Raw genomic sequence first — 22969 nt, forward strand, 5'->3', positions numbered from 1 at the left:
ATGATTCTAATGCAGGATACAGTCGTTAAGAAAACAAACCAAATATTTTTCTAAAAGAAGTAAGTTGGAAAGAGATAAGGGCTGTGGAGTAACATAAAATACGAATATATAAGGTTGGAGACAACCACTGCAATTTTATATTGGGTGGTTGGGAGAACATTATGAGAAGTGACATTTGAGCACAGATCTGAAGATGGGGAGGAAGCCATGTTGTGTAAAAGAAAGCATTCTTGGTAAAAGAAGTAGGAAGTATGAAGGCCCTAAGGTGGGAGTATCTTTGGCAGTACTCCAGTAGCAGTAAGAAAGGCAGAGTGGTTGAAACCCAGTGAGTGGGGAGGGGATGAGGCAGACTGGATTGGGACTTGAAAGCTGTGATAAGAACTTTGGCACTTATTCTGAGCAAGAAGCTATTGAAGGGGTTTGAGAGAAGTGACGCCATGATTTGACATACATTTTTAGAGTCCCTTTGGTTGTTGTGGTGAAAATGGTCTGAAGAGGCCAAGGACAAGATCACAGAGATGGGTTTAAAAGTTGCCACAGTAATTCCAGCAAGAAGTCATCACTGGAGGCCATGAGAAGTGGTCAGTTCTAGATATATTTTGATGGTAGAGCCAACAGGATTTTGTAATAAACAGGTATGGAACGAAATAGAGAAAGGTCTCAAATTTAACTCTAAAAATTTTAGCTTGAACAACTGGAAGTTTGTGTTGCTATTTACTAAAAAGAGGAAGTTTGGGATTTTGGTTTTGTATATGTTTAATTTGAGATGTCTATTAGCTACAACCACATGGAGTTGTTAAGTAAGCATTTAGGTATGACTCTGGAATTTAAGAGTTTAGAGTTGGTGGTACAGATTTAGGAGTTTCCAGCAGTATAGATGGTATTTAAAGTTATGTGTATGAATGAAATCTCTAAAAGAATGAGTATAAATATAAAAGAGTTTGAAGACTGAGCCCTGGGTCACTCCAAAGTTTAGATACAGAGAAGAAGGAACCAATAAAGGAGGCTTGAGAAATAATAAGTGGTGATGTAGGACAGCATGAAGTCCTGGAATCTAAGTGAAGAGAGCGTTTAAATAGGATTGAAAACATAAACTACTGGGTAGTAAAAGAAAGGAAAGGTTAAGAACAATTGTGACTTACATTTTAACTCATATTAAGCTACTTAATTTTAGATAAGTTCGTGTTGATTGCATACACTGGGCATTACATTGAATAATAGCTCCAGTAGAGTAGGTATAAATTATAAACTTATGGCATTTATACAGCTCTAAAAACCTGAGATATAATATATTCAGTTAAGTTGATATCATCGTGTTTAACAAGTACTCTCGAGTCTGACTGACTTGGGTTTACTAACCCCAGTTTTGCTCCATGGTTTTCGGGCAACATATGTAACTATTTTATGCCTCGGCTTCCTCATGTTTCAAACAGGGATAATATTATCTATTTTACAAGGCTGACATGACAAATATTAAATGAAATAATACATGCAAGCTATCAAGTATAATGCCTGGCACATGGTAAATACTCAATAAATGTTTGTGATTATTAGTGTTATCATTGCTGTTACTTTTCCCAGGGCAATTAGAAAAGTTTTAGCATAATTTTAGCACTATTTTAATTTGAAGCTATTTGATAACTTACAAAGAGAAGTAAAATATTCAATTAATTTACATTAAGATGTATTGGAGAGTTAACTCTAAAAGTTATTTCTAAATTTGAAGTACAGATCTATTTATCTCATTACATGACACACCTTTATCTTTTGAAATTTAAAATCTATTCAGACAATATCCTTCTAGAATCTCTAACATTTACCACAAAACACAATATTTAATATATATAATTTGGTTTATTACACATCAAGAATCTTTCAGGTTTTTGGCTATCATATTTATGCCAAACTCATATGACAAATATAGTAAACTTGTAACTTTGTTAAAAATCTCTTAAAGTCTCAAGATTTTAGTTGTGTCTTTTGTAAAAATTGAAAAGGTTGAACTAACTCATTTTTATGATACCCCACAGCTCTAAAATTCTGCAAATGTATGATTAAGAATAATAAAACATTACGGAAGGGAACCAAACTATAACCTAATTGAGATATTATAGACTCCAAAGGTGCAAAAGTGATAGTTTTCAATGAGGAATAATTAAATGATTGCATAGATGCTTAATTTCATATAAAAGTAATTGTTTCGACCTTGGAAGTAGAAGGAAAATGAGGTTACAGGAACAAAATCAGTTAATTAATCCATTTTCAGCCTCAAATAGGTAGAAAATCAGCTATAAGTGGGAGGCAAAAGTAGAAGGCTACTACACACGTTATCTTATACCAACTTCTATCATACCCCGTGACTTGGCCACTCATTATAAAGATACTTTTAGAACAGTAGAATAAGTAAAAGAAAAATATTAAGGTGCTTTTGAGGTAGCGTGTTAGGCAATAAACTTTTTCCAATTAAAAAGTATAATTCTCTGTGAATTGTTATCTATTGATTTTATTTATTTCTTAATAAAGATTTTTCTCTAAAATGACTTATATTAACATTCAAGACTGTATCTTGTCCAAGGCTATTTTGCATTTAAAAAAAAAACTGCACTTGGCACTTCATATTTTCTAGTATTAACTTTCTGTTAGACAATTCTTTATTACATTTTCATCTCTTTGTTTTATGGTCTGTGTATTTAGGAGGAATAGGAAATCCCTTCCTAATGAGTTAAGTGGCCAAAGCAAAAGGGAAAATGTGCCTCTAAAATACAGGGGAGAAGAAAACCATCAAGTTACTGCATTACTGAAATAACCAATCCTAAGGCGAAAGAGAAGGAGGTATGCCTGTATTGGTATACAAAACAAACCAAATTTTTTTAAAAGTCCAAAATCAAAATCCATTGAACACGAAAGAGAACCTATGGTCTCACCTCAAAAAGCATTTAAACCAATGATGTTCAATGAAGACTTCAATTTTAAAAATGTAGGAAAAAAAGCCAAAGGACAATAAAGAGATAGTTATTATTCTAAAAATAAATCTGATGTGTATTTTAAAAGAATTAGTAAAATAATTATTCTAGTTGAAAATTTAAGCATTAAGATCAATTTTATACATTTGTATAAATCAGCATACTTCATTATGGTGTACTAGACCATTAAACCGCCTTTTGTCATTGTTCTCTTCAGCTACTAAAATTTATTATAAAATAAAAAATGATGAATAAAAGAGTTTAAAGTAAGATCTAAGTAGGCAATCAAAATCTATCTTAAATTTGAAAGTAATTGGTATGTAAAGCTTATCTTTTTCAGCCCTAGCCTTTCAGACAATAAACAAAATCATCAATAACACACCTGTGAGTCCCTGAAGTACATCTCATATTGCTGTATCATCTGTCTGCTAATCAGGCTCCCATGATAAACCACAACATTAATATCAGTCCACGTACGAAATTCTCTCTCCCAGTTTGCAATAGTAGAAAGTGGAGCAATAATCAGGAAAGGTCCTCTTATACCAGTCAGAAGGATTTCGTAGAGGAATGTAATTGATTGAATGGTTTTGCCAAGACCCATTTCATCTGCTAAAATGCAGTTGCGTCTGAAATAAACAAATATATTATCCATGCATACATTGGGTTTTTTGTATACTACAATGTTTTAAAAGATAAATATACAAAAATAATCAAAGATCAAACAATAATACTTGGATTTATAAAAATCTAAAAGTTGCTAAAGTGCAGAGTAGCTTCAAGATTACAATTTTATTATAATCCTGCAAAGGGACAACTAACAATTTTTGTAGCTCTAAAATAAAGATACCTCCCATTAGATGTTTGACTTTTTAAAGAATGAGAAGGCAAGAGCAAGGCAAACTAAATATGTTATTTATTCAGGAGTCATTTATTAAATACCTTCTATCACGACAGCATGAGAAGATGGGATACAAAAGAAATAAAACATGTTCTCTGTCTTTCAGGGACTTATATCTATTAGAGGAGCAGACATGCAAATAAATATATAGTCATGCAATGTGCCACCATAGAAGCATAAATAAAACACTGGTTTTCAACCATAGCTGCTCATTAGAAGAGCTTACAAAGCTTGGAAAAAAAACAAGATACTCAGGTCTCTTCCCTGTACATTCTGATTTAAGATGTATAGAGTAGAATCAAATCAGATGTAATCAAAAAAAAAAAAATAAGCTCCACAGATGATTATGACATGTGGCCAGTTAAGAATTATCAGTATAGTTTATTATGGAAGCTCAGAAGAGTAAGTATCAACTTTGGCTAGAATAGATGACAGAAGACCTCCTTCAAAAAGGAGGTCAGTAACGAGGAGGATTTTGCTGGAGAGCACAGCAAAGGATCAGAAGTGTAAAGAACACGATCAACTGAGGGACCCAAACCTGGTTAATATGGTTTTGAGGGGAGGGAGAAGAAGGGGGAGATTATTGAGATAAGTAGGGTCATTAACAAAAGAGGTTAGGCATCATTCTATTATGCAATGGGAATCACTGAAAATTATAGAAGAAACCTGATGAGAGTAGGTTTGTATTTTACAGTTTACTCTGGTGCTACTGTGGATATTAGAGGGTGAGGTGACTAGAAGTTGGAACACTAATTGGGAAAGTACCATTAACAGTGCAGGGAAGAAAGTGTGAGCACTTGGTCCAAGGGAAGAGAAACTAAGAGTAGAGAACTGATTCCAGAATTAATTACCAGTTCGAATGAATTGGACCTAGTTACCAACTAGACGTATCAGTTATAGGATGACAGCCATATTTCAGTTTGAGTGACTACATGAACTGTGTATTATTAACATGGAACACAGAGGAAGAACAAGTTTGACACAGAAGCAACAGGAAACAATAAAATTAATTTTGAATCTGTTATGTTTAAAGAATCATTGAGATAGACATTCAGGTAGCAAGAGGCAAAGAGAAATATGGACCTAGAGTTCAAGACCTTAGTTAGAGGTAAAGTATGGTACCATTAGAATACTATTGCTAAGTGAAGGCATGGGGGGTATAGAAATGACTTAGGGAGAATAAACATGTAATATGAAAAGAGAGCTAAAGACAGAACCTGAGGCAAGAAAAAGTAACAGCTAAAGGGCAGGCAGAGGAAGAGTAACCAGCAGACTACCGAAAGGAATAGTCACAGGTACTGGAGAGCTAGGAGAGAGTCACACTGTGGCAGTTGCTGAGTTTTAGAATGGAGGAAAAGTTTATCAAAGAAAGGAGTATCCTACTATCCAATGCAGCAGAGGAAGCAAATTAGGGCTGAAAAGTATCCCATAGATTAGAAAACTAAGACTTTCAAAAAGGAGATAGAAACAAAATTCAGGCTACAACAGGCTGAAAAGAGAATGGGAGATGAGGAAATGAGAAGAGCTAGAGCAGGCTACTCTACATAGGAACGTGCCTAGGAAGTTACCAAGAGGGCTTAAGGTAGCTAGAAGAAAAAGCAAAGCCAAGAGAAGGTTTGTATTTTTTTTTTTTCTTTCAAGACAGAGTCTCACTCTGTTGCCTGGGCTAGAGTGCAGTGGTGCCATCCTAGCTCACTGCAACCTCAAACTCCTGGGCTCAAGCAATCCCCCTGCCACAGCCTCCTGAGTACCTGGGACTACAGGTGCATGCCACCACACCTCAATATTTCTATTTTTTTTGTAGAAACAGCAGTCTCACTATGTTGTTCAGGCTGGTCTCAAATTCCCGGCCTTGAGGAATCCTCCCACCTCGGTGTCCTGCTAGGATTACAGGCATGAGCCACCGTACCCGGCCTCGTTTTTCTTTTTATAAATAGGTCAAACCCAAATTTGTTCATAGACCGACAGGATGGCAATAATCTTCAGGGATGGCTTGAAAGTAAATATAAAAGAGAAGGATGATAAGGGAAGTGAGATTCTGAGAAGACTGGATGAGACGGCATGTCAAGAGCTGAGGTGGCAGCATCAACGTTGGTCCTAGGGAAGGACCCTTTAAATTCCAGTACTAGAGGATAGAGGTAACAATGGCTATGGGTGGAGATACATTTGTAGGCTTGGATATGAGGGCAGGCAAGAGTATGAATGAAATTCACTTACTGTCCCCAGGTTTCTCTAGGAAGCAGTCACACATAGAGTGAAGGGGATAGACTTGTGATAAAGGGCTTGAAGAAAGTGGTGAAAGTTTAAAATAGGTAATGTAGGAAATGGGAAAGGATACTGATGAGGGAAGACAAGTTAAAAAAAATCTTTTAATTATTTTACCTGGATGTTTCTCTTGGGAAAAATGATGATTAACATTTAAAAAATATAAACCAGGAAAAAGAGGACTGCAGGTCCCTCTCACTTCATCTGAGTCTTGTGACTTACCATTACTAAGCTAAAAAAAAACTCAGAAGCATCATGTGAGAAATAAAAACACAGAAAAATGATTTTGAATAAAAGTGTCATTAAATTTTGCTATTATTACTAATAACAGTGCCTTAATTTGCTCTTTTGTATACACTACTATACCTCTTTCTCAATCATGATACCACTTTTTTGCTTCTTTTGCAATTGTCTTTTCATCTCAAAGAATGTGAGATATGTTCTACAAAGCATTTTAAACTTGGAAAATAATTAATAAGAATGGGGCAATTCATTACTAGGTTCCCATATTTTATACTCCATTTCTTATCAGTTGCTGACAACCTACTTCTCTGAAGACTTAACATTAAATAACAGAGATCTATCTAATCTTACAGGTGTATCTTCCTCACAACTCACTAACAAGAACCAATTGTTAGCAGATAGTAACATGAGTTGATAAGCTGAACATAGAAAATGTTCTGTAACATAGAAGATGTTTCAAGAGGTATTTCAAATTTAATTATTAATCAACATACCAACTTTCTTCTATTCTGATTGGTACACATTTAAAGAAAGCAACTGTAGTTAAAATCCTAAAATGTAATTTACATATTTTCCTGAGGTAATCTCACTTTAAATAATGAAGACTTCATGACAATAACAATATAGCACCATCAGTACCTATTTTACATAATATATTTTGGCACATATTAAAAAAAAAGAACACTAAAATTTTTTCTGTGAAGATACACTACATACCTATTGTACCAATTGAACAAGAGCCAGTTGAGTCCTTCGAGTTGATATTCCCTGAGTTGATTGCCATTTTTATAGTCCCTGGATTGATCTATTTTCTTCCAAATATTAGAGGGAGGACGGTCCTTTGTGGAAAAACAAAGAATGAATTATGTATATCAGATGTTTAAATCTTCCATACATCTCACTCATGGCAAAAAGCATTGCTTTTAAAATAATGCTAGAAGTGTAACAGTGTAGTGTTATGATGAAATTTACATAACATTCAAAGTTCAAATTAGTTCCTACACAACTCTTTCAGAAAATTAAACATTTTTCCCAACTCATTCTATAAAGTCATGATAACAAAATCAGACAAAGACATTATAAGAAAAGAAAACTAGTTTCCGGTGCGGCCGCCATCGGGGATTCCAGTCATGGCTCTGCGCTACCCCATGGCCATGGGCCTCAACAAGGGCCACAAGGTGACCAAGAACGTGAGCAAGCCGAGGCACAGCCGCCGCCGCGGGCGCCTCACCAAACACACCAAGTTCGTGCGGGACGTGATCCGGGAGGTGTGCGGCTTCGCCCCCTATGAGTGGCGCGCCATGGAGCTGCTCAAGGTCTCCAAGGACAAACGGGCCCTCAAGTTCATCAAGAAGAAGGTGGGGACACACATCCGCGCTAAGAGGAAGCGGGAGGAGCTGAGCAACGTCCTGGCCGCCATGAGAAAAGCCGCCGCCAAGAAGGACTGAGCCCCTCTCCCCTCCTGTCCCCGCGCACAATAAACCTTTACATACACACACACACAAAAAAAAAAAAAAAGAAAAGAAAGAAAAGGAAACTATACACCGATATCCCTCATGAACAAAGATGCAAATATTCTTAAAAAAATTTTACCAAATGGAATCTAACAATATATAAAAGGGGCAATAAATCATGACGAAGTAGGGTTTTTACAAGGAATGGAAGGTGGGTTTAAAATAGAAAATTAATGAATGCTGATCAACAGACTAAACAAAAATAATATGATAATCTCAACAGATGAAGAAAAGGTATTTGAAAATTTCAACATCGACTCCTAATAAAAACTCTCATCAAATTTTGAATAGAAGGGAACTTCCTCAACCTGTTAAGGCACATCTACGAAAAAACCAAAGCTAACATCATACTTAAAGGTGAAAGACTGAATGAATGCTTTCCCCCTAACGTCAGGAATAAGGAAAGGATGTCCACTGTACCAATTTCTATTCAACATTGTATTGCAGGCTCTACTAAGTGTAATCAAGAAAAAAAAAGAGATGAAAGTTATCAAGAATAAAAAGGAAGAACTAAAACTGTCTTTATTCATAGAAGACATGTTTTGTCTACATAGAAAATTTTGTGGAATCTACAAAAGAAAACTAAACTAAGTAGTAACTTTAGCAAGGTTGCATAATACAAGATCAATACACAAAAGTAAACTGTATTCTATATGTGGCAACAATGATAAATACATTTTTAAAAAACAATACCCATTTTAAAATAACATCCAAAATATGAAATATTTAGGAATGTATCTGACAAAAGTTGTGTAAAACCAGTATATTTAAAACAATACACTGCTGAAATTTAAAAAGAGCTAAATAAAGAGATATACTATGTTCATGGATTGAAAGACTCAACATTAAGTTATTAATTCTTCCGAAATTAAACAATAGCTTCAACAGAATCCAACCAAAATCCCATCAAGGTTTTTGTAGAAATTGACAAGCCAAGTCTAAAAGCATAAGGAAATGCAAAAGATCAGAAATAGCCAAACGAATTTGAAAAAGAAGAATAAAGTTACAGGACTTAGACTGACTGATTTTAAGACTTGTAAAAGTTGCAGAATTAAGACTATGTAGAATTGATGTGATGATAAAAAAAAAAAAACAGGTCAGTGGAACAGAATAACTGGTTCAGAAATACAACTACAGGTATTTAGTCAATTGATTTTTGACAAAGTTGGAAGGCAATTCAGTGAAGAAAAGAGTGTTTTTCAACACAACAAATGGTGCTGTAACAATTGGATAATCCTGAACAAAGAATGAACTTTGAGCCATGCAATTGCACTACATACAAAATTAATTCAAAATGGATCACAGACTTAAATGTTACCTAAAACTACAAAATTTCCAGAAGAAAACAGGAGAAAAGTCTTTGTGAACTCGGGTTATGTAAAGATTTCTAAGATATGCCACAAGTCTGAAAAGATAAACTAGATTTCATCAAAATTAAGAACTATTGCTCTTCAAAAAATATTGTTAAGATAATGAAAAGGAAAGCCATAGGCTGGAAGAAAATATTTGCAATCATATATCAAATAAAAGACTTGTACCTTGAATATGTAAACAAATTTTAAAGCTTTAATAAGAAAACAAACAAGTCAATAAAAAATAGCAAAATATTTGAACGAGTATTTTATTAAAGATTAATAGTAAATAAGCACATGAAAAGATGTTGAAAATCATTAATCACTAGGGAAATGCAAATCAAAACCTCAATAACACATAGTTACCTGTTAGAATTGCTAAAATTAAAAAAGACTGATGATATCAAGTTTTGGCAAGGATGTGAATCAACAGAACTCTCATTCAGTGCTGGTGGGAATGTAATATGGTATGATCAATTGGAAAAAAATTTGGCAGTTTCTTAAAAAGCTAAACATACACATACCATATGACTCAGCCATTTTACTCACAGGTATTTACTAAAGAGAAATGAAAACGTATGTCTATACACAGACTTGTATACTAATGTTCATAGTAGCTTGCTTTCTTTTTTTTTTTCAGCTTTATTTCTAAGAGCAAACACAAATACTCATCAAAAGGTAAACGGACCAAAACTTATAGAATATTACAATAAAATACTACTGAGTAATAAAAAGGAATGAACTATCAAAACATGCAACGACATGGATCTCAAAATAATTATGCTTATGAAAAAACCCATATGAAAAAGAACATATACTATTTACATAAAATTATAGAAAATGAAACATAATTGATAGTGACATAAAGATCAGTAGTTCCTTAGAAATGGGGAGTGGGGTAGAGAGAAGGAAGATTTATGAGGGAGGGATTACAATGGCACACGAGAACACTTCTGGGTACAGTAGTTTATTATCTTGATTATAGTGATGGTCTCATATGTCAAAACTTATATGAGTTATCTCACTTGATTGTTCACAGTCAGTTACAGTTTGAACTCCTTCTACTTTCCCCCTTCTCACTACTGCACTTGACTAGTCTTAAAATAAAAAAAGAGAAATCATGAGGTGGTGCTGAAAAGGTTAAAAAAAAAAAAAAGAAGAAGAAAGAAAATGAGAAATTTAAAAATAAAAAAAGGAAAAAGAAAAACTTATAAAACTGTATACCTTAAATATGTACAGTTTACTATGTCACTTCAACCTCAATAAACCTATCTTCAAAAAGGATGAATGATGGCTGGGCACGGTGGCACATGCCTGTAATACTAGCACTCCGGGAGAAGGAGGCGGGAGGATCACTTGAGCTCAGGAGTTTGAGACCAGCTTCAGCAAGAGCGAGGACCACCCCGCCCCCACTAAAAATAGAAAAGATTAGCTGGGTGTGGTGGCATGGCTTGTAGTCCCAGCTACTCGGGAGGCTGAGGGAGGAGGATCACTTGAGCCCAGCAGTCTGAGGCTGCAGTGAGCTATGATGACGCCACGACACTCTAGCCAGGGTGACAGAGTGAGACTCTGCCTCAAAAAAAAAGAAAGGCAAAAAGGATGAATAATGTATATCGGATTTTCTCACATAAATTTTAAATCTACCATACAAATTACTACTTTTGTCCATAATATCACTTTTGATATTTATGGTAAAAAGCATCTCTTTCAAAAGAAATCTAGAAACACAGAAGTATAACTTTATATGTAAAAATTTTTTACTCATTTATATACAGTTATATTTATTCAAATATAATTTTTCTTTCTCAGCAATAAAGGGCTGTCATAAATTTATTCTGTAAAGCTAAAACATAAATTTTCAAGATTCCTGAATAGGTGAAGAAATAACATTATCCTAGCCCCAAATTAGTATCTAGGTTGTAGGATAAACAAATTTCTTAGGAACAAGCAAAAGGTTTCCTATTGTCTTCAGCTTTAAAATTATATTATAGCATTACTAATCAACAAAATTACACTTCTAAAAATTATCAGGACAATCAGTAAGTGTATAGTAACTGTAAATGAAAACAAAACACAGGCTATCAGTATAATGAAAACAGAACTGCTTATTGAAGTTCTGCTGCTACTTAATACAAACAGGATTTACTAAAGAAACATTTTTTAAATGGTACCCAATGAAATTTAAAATAATAAATATATAATATTTTAATTATTGCTTAAATAATTTCCACTTTAAGTCATATTCTGTATAGTTTCTTTTCAGCAACCCAATCACCGTTAATATTTCCTTACTTGGGTCAGAGAAAAATTTTAGTTACAGAATCTCTAAAAATATATGATTTATATGCTGTTTTATTTAACAGTAATGGACTGGCAAAAAAATCACTTAGCTCCTACATTATTTTTTTATTATTATTTTTTTTATTCCAGGGTATTGTGAGGGTACAAACATTATAGTTACACTTTATGTCTTTGCCTCACCCAAGTGCCGGTTAAAGGCATGTCCTTCCCTCCCTTTAGTGCTCCCCATGTCCTTTAGTTGTAGATTTGCCCCCCCATCCCCCTAATACCTAGAGAGTATTTCTGCCATGTGATCAACCTAGTGTTGATCAGTTAGTACCAACTTGATGGCGAGTACAAGTGGATCCCATTCTTCTGCTCTTGTGGTGCCTCACTTTGGATAATGGGCTTAAGTTTAATCCAGGAGCTCCTACATTATTCACCTAGGACAGACTAGCATTGTCATCAATTTTACATTAATTAAGGGGATTAATTCTATTGGCTGTGCCCTCTTTACCAAGGACTATACTATATATCTAAGCCATCTCTGATTTTTGAAAAGCTCCAAAAGAGATTCTGATGTGCACCTTTGATTAAGAACTACTGACCTAAAGAAACAGTTTACCTGAAGAGGCTAAAGGTCAGGTTACCACCGAGGCATAGTCCCCATCCCCAAAAAGAAAATCTTTCCCTTACACAACATCCCTTGACCCACTCCCCTCTGAACTAGTTGATGTTTCTGTTTCCTGGTTCAAGGAATAGCAGTTAGAAGTTAAAAAGAATGGGAGCAAACTGCTATGCTTTTGGTAATAGCCTATGGGCATTATTTGAAAATAAAATCAGAAAATAATTATTATAAAAACAGTATGATCTCTTCCATGGAATATTTAGAAATATTTAGAAACATACAAAAATATGTTTATCAGGGCAGCCTTCCTGACTCTGGTGCCAATCCAAAAGTAATCTGCTCCTGTCTTTTCACATATAAATTCCCTCTTTAGTGAAGAAAAAAATTTCTTTTTTTTTTCTTTAGCCAACTTAATATGGAAAATAGTGGATAAAGACATTTCTATGACCAAATTATATTTGAAAGAGAACAGGAAAAAATGTTTAAATAAAATTGTCACATATCTCAATGTGAACTTCTTTTGGTTGGCTCCCAAAATTGTAACAGATTCATATAGCAGCAATCCTGTTTAAAGCAATCCCCTTTAAAAAGAAATAAAACACTATACAATTATTAGCAATCTCAAGCTTACCATAACCTTCTAAAATTCTATTTCTGTACTGGAAGAATCAATAATCTACTCAAGCGGTTTTTGTTTCTTTTTTCAGAGGTGGGGAGAGATATGCATATAATCAGTAAGAAATCAGTGTACTTAATTTATGTAGGCCTTTAACAATATTCTATATAAAAGGCTCTTCTAAAAATAAAGCTACTATGGAAACATAAACTATATAGTTATTGAAGAAATAATGGGTTTATAGAAAAAAAGGAAAAGGTAGGCATAATATGCACTTTTCTTTTAGTAGAGAATTGATAACTCTAGCAGCATAAAACAGACTAAGGAAAAAAACTGATAACTCTAGACTAGGACTGGAATTGGTATTGTTGACATTTATACAAATGACATGAGAGGAGTAATGAGAAACAAATTCAGAGATGAGGCAGAAGTATTAAATGGAGCAACTTCTCTGGAGGGAAATTGGCAAGGAAATACTTATTAAAATTGTAAATGCACATATGCTTTGACCAAGCAATTATACTCCTAAATTATCTTACAGAAGCATGTACAGGGGCTTGATGTTCAATGTAGCATTGCTGATGATAAAAACTAGACCACTGACTAATAAAATAGCTAAATTAATATACATATACAGCAATTAAAAAGAATACAGTATTAATTACAAAACAAGGACTAAACAGAAAATTCAAAGTAGACACTAAATCTACTAAATAAAGAAGTGCTAAGATTTTATGAAGCTTTTTAAGACAGGTTCTTACCAAATGTCTTGTGTCAGGCCTTGAAGCTTGCAGTTGTTCAAACTCCTCTATTTTTGCAAGATCTACATCTTCTTTTAGTTCCCAAGTACTATCTTCGTATGGCAATGAGCACCATTTTACTAAGTAGTAAATAACAGGCTGTAAAACATTTTTTTTTCATTTTACCATTTTGAAAAAGAGAGTAGTAAAAAATAGCTTAAATGTATTAAATTACATCAATAAAAACAAATGAAACATTTTTTAGTGTTTTTAGGCCTTAGCTTCTAAAAAGTACTAGGTTTTACTTACTTAAAAAGTATTTTTACCAAATATTTACCTCACCAGTATCCTTATCTTCACAAAAAGAGACTTCTAATACTCTGTCTACTTCAACGTAGTCTGGGTTAAATGGTTCTTCTTCCATCTAAAATTAAAAAGTAACTTAATTGAGATCAGACAAAGAAGTGGAAAGGTTCAAGCAGAGACAAATTTACTAGCATTTCACTACAGAACGTAAGTTTAATTTCAATTAAATTTCCAATAAATGGAATTTTTCCATTTTCATTTCCCAAAGATACCGAGGATATTATGAATAACCACGTTATAAATAACAACACCAACCAAATAGCAGTAAAATATAAGGTATTCCAGACAAGTAAGTTAGACTAGAAGATATATTCCTTAAAAATACCCTGAAAGCAGCCTCCATACCTTTCCTTTGCTACTTTACTCAGGTTGCAAGAGTTGAAGACCAATCATCCCATATGTAGGCTTATTTCTCAGTTGTATCAAACACTCTTTATCTTGACCTGATGGTTCCTATGCTCAAGACCCACTTATCTAGCCAAATGCAAACTCTCTACTTAAGCTACCTCAAACTCAATTGCACTCATTATTCTTCAACCCACACCTCCTCTTGTATTTTCTAACTGGATTAATGGTAACATAGCTCCCTCTCCATGGCCCACACTCAGTTACACAAGCCAGAAATGGAGAAGTCATTTTAGAGTCCTTCTTTTTCTTTACCATCCCCCCCACATTTAATAAGTCACCAAATCGTATAGATTCTAGTTTTAACCATAACTCAGACTGGTTCATCCTTCCTCATTCTCACTTCTTACCTGGACCTTTATAAATAACCCCAACTACTGTCTTGCCTTCCTCTAATCTGTTTTTCACATTGTCCCCAAAGTGACCTTTCTCAAATATAAATCTTACAAATTGCTCCCTTGCTTAAAATCCTTCACTGACTTTCCCATGTTTGGGGATCAGGTCCATATTTTTTTTTTTTTTTTTTTTTTGAGACAGAGTCTCACTCTTTTGCCCAGGCTAGAGTGAGTGCTGTGGCGTCAGCCTAGCTCACAGCAACCTCAAACTCCTGGGCTCAAGCAATCCTCCTGCCTCAGCCTCCTGAGTAGCTGGGACTACAGGCATGCGCCACCATGCCCGGCTAATTTTTTCTATATATTTTTAGTTGTCCAATTAATTTCTTTCTATTTTTTTTAGTAGAGACAGGGTCTCGCTCTTGCTCAGGCTGGTTTCAAACTCCTGAACTCAAACAATCCGCCCGCCTCGGCCTCCCAGAGAGCTAGGATTATAGGCGTGAGCCACCGCACCCGGCCCATATTTTTTTTTTTGAGACAGTCTCTCACTCTGTCACCCAGGTTAGAGTGCCGTGGCGTCAGCCTAGCTCACAACAACCTCAAACTCCTGGGCTCAAGTGATCCTCCTGCCTCAGCCTCTACGAGTAGCTGCAACTACAGGCGTGTGCCACTGTGCCCGGCTAATTTTTCTATTTTTAGTAGAGACGGGGTCTCACTCCTGCTCAGGCTGGTATTAAACTCCTTAGCTCAAGTGACCCTCCTGCCTTGGCCTCCCGGAGTGCTAGGATTACAGGGGTGAGCCACCACACCTGGCCCCATATTAGTTTTTGTGGAATAAACGGGATCCTATCTTTTCTTCCAGCCTCACCTCCCATTGCCTGTCACATCTTTAACTCAGACTTCATGCTCCAGAAGTAAAAAACATGATTTTTCAAACTCCATGTTCTTTCACACCTCCATGTGTTTACCCTCATTCTTCTTTCGTCTGACTAGATTTCTGTCCCTTGTCTTACCTGCTGGGCTAATTCCTACTCATCTCTGAAAGTCCTACTATCAACAGCCATATCAGCTTTCTTTGCTGCCTCTCTTCCTCTGCTTATCCTCCAAATGCTGTGGTACTCCACAGCTCTGACTTTAGTTCTCTTCACTCTCTTAAACCTCTGCGGAATGATACTATCACTCCTATGGTTTTATAGAGGATACACCTGGTAACAAAGTACGATGCTGAACACTAGAATGGTAACTTGGTACTTTAAGATTAAAAAAAAGTGGTAACTGAGGTGATAGATATGTTAATTAGTTTGAGGTGATTATTTCACAATGTATAGGTATATCAAACCATCAGATTGTGTATCTTAAAAATATACAATCATCAAATATACCTCAATAAGAAAACTCAAACAATACAAAAGGAAACTTCACTAGTTAAATGGAAAGAAAAAAAGAACAGAAAAAAGAAAATTTGCATAGTTCCTTTTTATGTTGTATCCCGAGTCAGGTAAGAAAAGTTAATCTTCATGAAAAATTAAAGACCAATCAAGTCCTTCTAAAATCTTCAGCTCATTAGGAACTTCTAGATCAAAGTAAACAGGTGAGAGATTTTTGAGGAGCTGGGAGGACCGCCCAGCATTCACAACTGACAAATTATTAGAATACTCCTATTTTTGAGGTCGATTTAATAATTACAAAGGAGATAACAATAATTTCATGGTGGAGATATCTAGCAGGTACCACCTTAATGTAGAGATCAAAGTTAAAAACTACCAGTAATGGGGCAAACAGGTACCATGCACCACCTGACAGCATTCACTGAGAATAAAGCATCATTTCTATGGTGTTCTTTTAAAAAATGCCTAACCTGAATTGTGAGGAAACACTACACAACCCGAAACTGAGGACCGTTTTACAAAATAAATGAGCTGTACTCTTAAAAAATGTCCAAGAAATGAAAAAACAAAGACTTGACTAAGGAAGACATTACAACTAAATGCAACATGTGATGCTGGATTACATTCTGAACTAGAGAAACCCACACACTTTTATATCATAAAAACACTAGTGGAACAATTAGTGAAATATGAATAAGGTCTGTAGATCACATAATAGTACCACATCAATGTTAACTCTACTATTTTTATGTAAAACAATGTATTTGTTTTTAGGAAATAAATGCTAAAGCATTTACAACTCACTTTCAAATGGTTCAGAAAAAATGTGTGCGCACGACAGAAAGAGAGAGATGGAGAGAGAGAGAATACAAATGATAAAGCAAACATGGTAAAATAGTAGCATTTCGAAATCTAGTTAAAACGTGTGTGGGAATTTGTCTTATAACTATTTTGTTTAAAAGAAAGAGTTTTTTAAAATTTCTAATTAAAAAAATTTACAGCAGGAAAGAACATTGAACCATTTAGTGAGGCCTAGCAAGGTAATGAATTTTTTCAATGATGCTCTTTTCACACACACACAAGGCTGGTATAGAAAATATGCAATATATTTCATGTACCGAAAAATCTTATTTTCTGTTTATTTGCTACATTATTGCTTCCTTTACTTGAATAACTTTGCTGATAAATTCTTTGTGATATTAACACACCCACATTCAACTCTGACTATTGAAATACAGGCTAACTTAAAAGTACAAACATTATCTACCGTTCTGAATTATCAGTGTTCCTGTTCCAGCTAATTTCCAAGCTAATTTTGGGAAGAGAAAAATACTATATGTAGATAGCATTTGTATTCAAATATCAACGTTGGAAGCCTAAGAATTAAAATAATAATGTTTGATAAATAATACTACATGTGTTCAGAGTCCAACACATAATAGTCTTATTTATTTTTTTCTTACGTCTGCAAAAAAATGTGCTCTTTGTGCTTGTCTCAATTTGAATCGTTTGATTTTCTGCTGGATCCTTTTATCTTTCAAAAGTTGCTGTTCTGTGGCCCACTCACAGTGAAGATAGGAGCTAAAATTTTTATAAAAGCAATATATTAGAATGACACAGAAAACCATGTTTTTCTAGATGTATTTTAATCATAACATCCAATACAAAATATTACTTTCAACCTTACAAATAGGAAGTTTATTATTTCATTTAATTTTAATAGACTCCATATAGTTTCTATTATAAAATAAAGTCATTGTGATCACTATATTCTAAGGAGATTGTACTCTAAAAGGTCTACAATTTGGCATATAGAAACAGAATGATAAAATGATTAAAAGTTTAATAGTAAGATGCGATTTATCTTTTATTTTTTTTATAGAAACAGTTTTGTCATGATTATAAAGCTAATTTGTTTTGACACCAATATAATTTTATTTAAAATACTTTCATGGAGGTATAGAGAAAAGCTGGAAAGTGAACAAAAAGAAGAGTAACGATTTTCCTACAATTATCAACTCTTAATTAATTTACCTATGACCAAGATTAAAATTTAAACTTCTAATGTCAAATCATCACATTGTGTACATCTGACACAAAAAACTTAAAGATCAGAAATGCTTTCTTTTTTTAAGAGATGGGGTCTCGCTATATTGCCCAGGCTGGCCTTGAACTCCTACCTACGCTCATGCAATTCTCCTGTCACAGGTAGATCAGAAATATCTTTTATAAAAACAGTAAAATCTGAAAAGTTCAACAATACAAGTACAATGAGTAATGTCTCCAATTTGTAAAAGCATATTTTATAAAGATTCCTGCATTTTGATAATACGTAATATTTTCTGGGGGAAAAAACATTCACTTTTAACATGAAAGGTTTTCAAACAGACCCTTTTCACTTTTTAATGATTTTTAGGTTCATACAATTATAAAGAATAAAAATTATCATTTTAAAAATAGATGAAAATGAAAAGCATCATTTTAACTTTACATATTTATATACTATTAAATATATTAATTTATATTTCAGTCAACATCTTTCAATTATTTTTCTAACTCAAATACTTACTAATTCTTGTATTTTACAAAAAATTCTTCTGTATCAATCATCACTCCAGGTGATATCTAAGAAAATAAAATCAATAATTGTGACTCTTTTAAACAGGACAGAAAATATGAAGTGTAAAATGTAATGCATCATTACTTACTTCCTTTTTTACAATTCTACAAGATAATATTTTGTCTACAATTGCAGCATCTTCTTCACTCGGATTCTCCTATGGGGGTGAGGGAAAAAAACAAGATGGACCACATTCAGAAAAGTCTTTTAGTTGCTACTTTGTGTGTTTATGAATAACACTAATATTCAACAAAAATTTATTGGCATATGTGCTGGGCACTATGATAAATATTAGGAATATATAAATGGAAAAAATACATCACCATTGTTATTGTCTCTGTCATCATCTACGTCATCATCATCATAGTAAACAATTGTGCTTTTTTTTTTTTTTTTTTAAGACAGAGTCTCATTCTGTCACTGGGCTAGAGTGCAGTGGCATCATCATAGCTCACTGTAACCTCAAACTCCTGGGCTCAAGCGATTCTCTTGCCTCAGCCTCCCAAGTCAGCTGGGACTACAAACGCACGCCACCATACCTGGCAAATTTTTCTATTTTTTGTAGAGACAGGGTCTTGCTCTTGCTCAGGCAGTTCTCAAACTCCTGGCCTCAAGCAATCCTCCTGCCTCAGCCTCCCGGAGTGCTAGGATTAGAGGCGTGAGCCAGCACACCTGGCCCCATATTGGGCTTTTTAATGTGCTAGGCATTATTCTAAGCACTTTACATATATTAACTAATTTAATCTATTATCATCTCCATTATTACCACCAGTATTACCACCAAGGTCCCAGGCTCACTCAGCTATCAATGAGTGGCTTGCAATGCAGACAAGGGGGACTAAAAGAATTATAGAAGAGCAAAGTGCATATGTAAGGCATAGAGGTGTTAAAACATGGCATTCTGGCAACTATGTTCATGAAACAGACAGCTAAGTTGCAGGAGATGAAACCAGAAAATCCAAAGGGCTTTAATATACTATGTTGAAAAGGCATCATTATTTTTGTAAGATTTAGGAAACCCCATTCAATCTAGCAATTCCACTACTGGGTATCTACCCATAGAAAAAGAAGTCATTTTTATAAAAAAGACACCTGCACCCAAATGTTTATTGCAGTACAATTTACAATTGCAAAGATATGGAATCAACCTAAGTATCCATCAACTAATGAGTAGATAAAGAAAATGTGGTATATGTATACCATGGAGTAGTTCTTAGCCATAAAAAGAAATGAAATAATGTCTTTTGCAGCAACTTGGATGGAACTGGAGACCATTACCCTATGAGAAATGTTTCAGGAATGTAAAAACAAACACCACGGGTTCTTACTTATAAGTGGGAGCTAAACGAAGGATATATACAGTCATGAAGCAGCATAATGGACATTGAAACTAAGAAGGAGGAGAGTGGAGGGAGGGATAAAAACCTACCTATTGGGTACCTTGTACACTACTCTGGTGACGGGTATACCGAAAGCCCTGACTTTAGCATTATACAATTCATTCATGTAACAAAAAAACACTTGTACCCCCTAAATCTACTGAAATAAAAAAAAATTAAAAAAAAAAAAACATTAGAGGAGTTTTCAGTAGAAAATTAATGTGATTAGACTTGTAATTTAGAAATATTCTGCAGAAAGGATAGAGTTTAGAGGAGTTTTAGGAATATATATTTAAGAGGTAGAAAATGTGGTGACAACTTGGATGAAGAAGCAAAGGAAAATGAGGAAAAGAAGAATCCCTAGGTTTCTGATTTGAATGACTCTGTCAACTAATAACATGGAATCCTGGAGGACAGGTTAGAACAGTTTTTAGGAGGAAAAACAATCCAAGTATTTTATAGAATTTATGCTGGTTTAAAATGTTTTGTAGTCATAATCCCAAATATGTCTTACCACAAATAATTGTAAAGGCTGTTCGCCAGGCAAAGGAGCTGAATTCTTTTTTATTTTCACAGAGCATTTAACCTCTTCTTCAGATTGTTTCCCTTCTGCATCTTCTGCATATTTTTTTCTTTTAATTTGTCGATTTGATCTTCTTTTCTGCAATGAACCACAAGGATCAGATTTATATATTTTGAAAGAACAGTTTTTAAAATCACTACCCCTAAAGTTGGCAACTTTGTACATTAAATTTTTAAAATTACAATCAACGCTCCTCTTTTCCTATCTTGCTTTTTACTTAAAAGAGTATAACTCGCCCTTTGCTACAACCTTACAATCTTCCTGAAGTTTTACTTCCCATAATTTCAGATAACAAAGATTAGTAATACCTTTATTACTTTTCTTTGGAAATTGTTAAGAATAAAGGGGTATCTCTTTTTAAAAGCTATTTCACAGGTTGGGCAAAATATGTTTTATTAGTAATACCTTTATTCCTGTATTACTTTTCTTTAGAAACTATTGTTAAAAGTTATCTGTTTTATTTAAGTATGTCACATCTTGGGCAATACATACTTTAAACTATTAATACTTTCACAGTTTTTGCCCCAAATCTAAAATGTGTATCAGATGAATACTGGCTAAATAATTAATTGGGTACATGAATCTGGAAGAAGAAATTAAATAATATTTGCCAAAACATGTGAAACTGTGTTTAAAGCAGAATAAAATAAAATAAAATATTTTAAAGGAAATATACAAGATAATAAAGAATTAAATCTACCAAATAATTAAATTTGAATGAAGGAAGAAACTGTTTCACTAACCTTACTACTTTTCCTTGAAAATAAAGAACATCACTATCATCAAACAAAATTAAGCCTTTTACAAAGTATTATACAGTAATATAATTTTAAATAATCTAAGCAATTTAAAATCGGGACTCAAAATTCACATGGCTTTACTTACCTCCCTAAATATCTACTATTTATTTCAAAAGTTTTATATTGCAAGGAAAACTTAAAAAAAAAAAAAGACTCACAAAGTTACACATCTTTTGATGTGTCCACTATAAAAGCAAAATCTCAATTTGGTTTGAAAATCTGAAGGGGCTTAGGTTTACTTTTTTTTACTTCCCTAAAATCTCATGGAGTACAGGCAGCTCAGTCAACTGTTCTACTGCTCAACATTTGGTAAATCTATCCCTTCTTTATTCTATTCCATTTTCTTCTATATATTTAGTAGCTTTCACAACACTCCCCAAAAATGGAACCGGCAAAATAACCCACAAGTTCTTATTTTGGTTTCTGCCTATCTTCTGTTTGGCAGGTCTTTCATTTACTTCCACAGCCATGACAAAATTGGCTGAGTCAGTGCTGCAGTGTGGCTACAAACTGTTATTTGTATCCAGTAAGACTGCAGTGGGCTTTAAAATCATGCTGCTGACTCTTTCTCTTATGAAAAGTAGAATATTGAGAGAAACAAAGGCACCAATATGGTCAGTCAAATGTGGTAGACAACTCCACACCTCATTTAGGATGGATGGGCCACTGTCTTTTGGCCATGAAGACATTTAGACTTTCAAATCTCAAAGTAACACTTCTTATGGGAGACTGGCAGGTGGTATATAAAAATTATAATAAAAGGACTACTAGAAACCCAATTTTCCCACATCCTATTTTGAAAAAGATATGAATTATTTATTTTTCCCTGGTGAGGAAAATTCTGTGGATTTCTAACACTAAGCTAAAAGAATATTTAGAATTCTATAATGGGCATGATACAGATCTTAATGTTCAAGAATAGTTTAAACTAATAAACAACTGTAACATTTATTATTCTAAAAATAACACGTATTTATTAATGTCTCACTAGGCATGACTTCTAAATAATGAAGTTTGAGAATAATTCAGTACATTTTTAGAAAATTCTGTTAGATGTTTTCAGCATTATAGTTTCCTTTCTGGTCACTTAGGCATCTGTTAGTACTTAGAAACATCTCAGTTAGTCTTTAGTAAATAGTAAATGAGTGACCTGAAAGAATTCTTCAAACTCACAAAAAGTGCACACTCAGGTAATTCTTCACAAAATACAATGAGGGCCACTTATTGTAAAACTCCTCCTTTATCCTATGAAGACTTTATCAGTCTAACAGATTAATTAAAAAGTCCATGAAAGTATGAGATTATAGATGATTTTACCATAAATTATATGCCTCTAGAGTATATAGTTATACATTAATAAGGAAAAGCCAAATAAGGTGTCACTCTCACCATTTATCTTTCTCTGTCATACAGCATATCTACTAGTTTAAAAATATAAAAATTAATCTGATGTCCATATTTTTAGCTAATGTGCTTTTTTTCTGGCTTTCTTTCTCCATAATGTTTTTTTTTTTGAGACAGAGGCTCACTGTGTTGCCCGGGCTAGAGTGCCGTGGCATCATCCTGGGATGTGGAAATAGTGCAAGCAAAGGCCCAG

The 22969-nt window shown here is 34.1% G+C and overlaps 1 protein-coding gene and 1 pseudogene across 2 annotated transcripts in view; one reads left to right on the forward strand and one right to left on the reverse strand.

Moving 5' to 3' along the window:
- The window catches only part of CHD9 (chromodomain helicase DNA binding protein 9), a 220698-nt gene that overhangs the window by 74757 nt on the left and 122972 nt on the right, over positions 1-22969 (reverse strand). The window contains exons 5-12 of the mRNA XM_012642605.1: positions 20504-20650; positions 18699-18767; positions 18560-18615; positions 17454-17571; positions 13837-13923; positions 13521-13658; positions 7087-7208; positions 3346-3589 (exon numbers count right to left, since the gene is read on the reverse strand). Of these exons, the coding sequence (XP_012498059.1) occupies positions 3346-3589; positions 7087-7208; positions 13521-13658; positions 13837-13923; positions 17454-17571; positions 18560-18615; positions 18699-18767; positions 20504-20650 (981 nt within the window). The remainder of the gene's footprint in view (positions 1-3345; positions 3590-7086; positions 7209-13520; positions 13659-13836; positions 13924-17453; positions 17572-18559; positions 18616-18698; positions 18768-20503; positions 20651-22969) is intronic.
- Positions 7495-7840, forward strand: LOC105808863 (annotated as a pseudogene). Its single transcript, XR_001137405.1, has one exon. The product of XR_001137405.1 is annotated as a 60S ribosomal protein L36 pseudogene (transcript).

The sequence above is a fragment of the Propithecus coquereli genome, unplaced genomic scaffold, assembly GCF_000956105.1.
Source record: "Propithecus coquereli isolate 6110/MARCELLA unplaced genomic scaffold, Pcoq_1.0 Scaffold180, whole genome shotgun sequence".
NCBI lineage: Eukaryota > Metazoa > Chordata > Mammalia > Primates > Indriidae > Propithecus > Propithecus coquereli.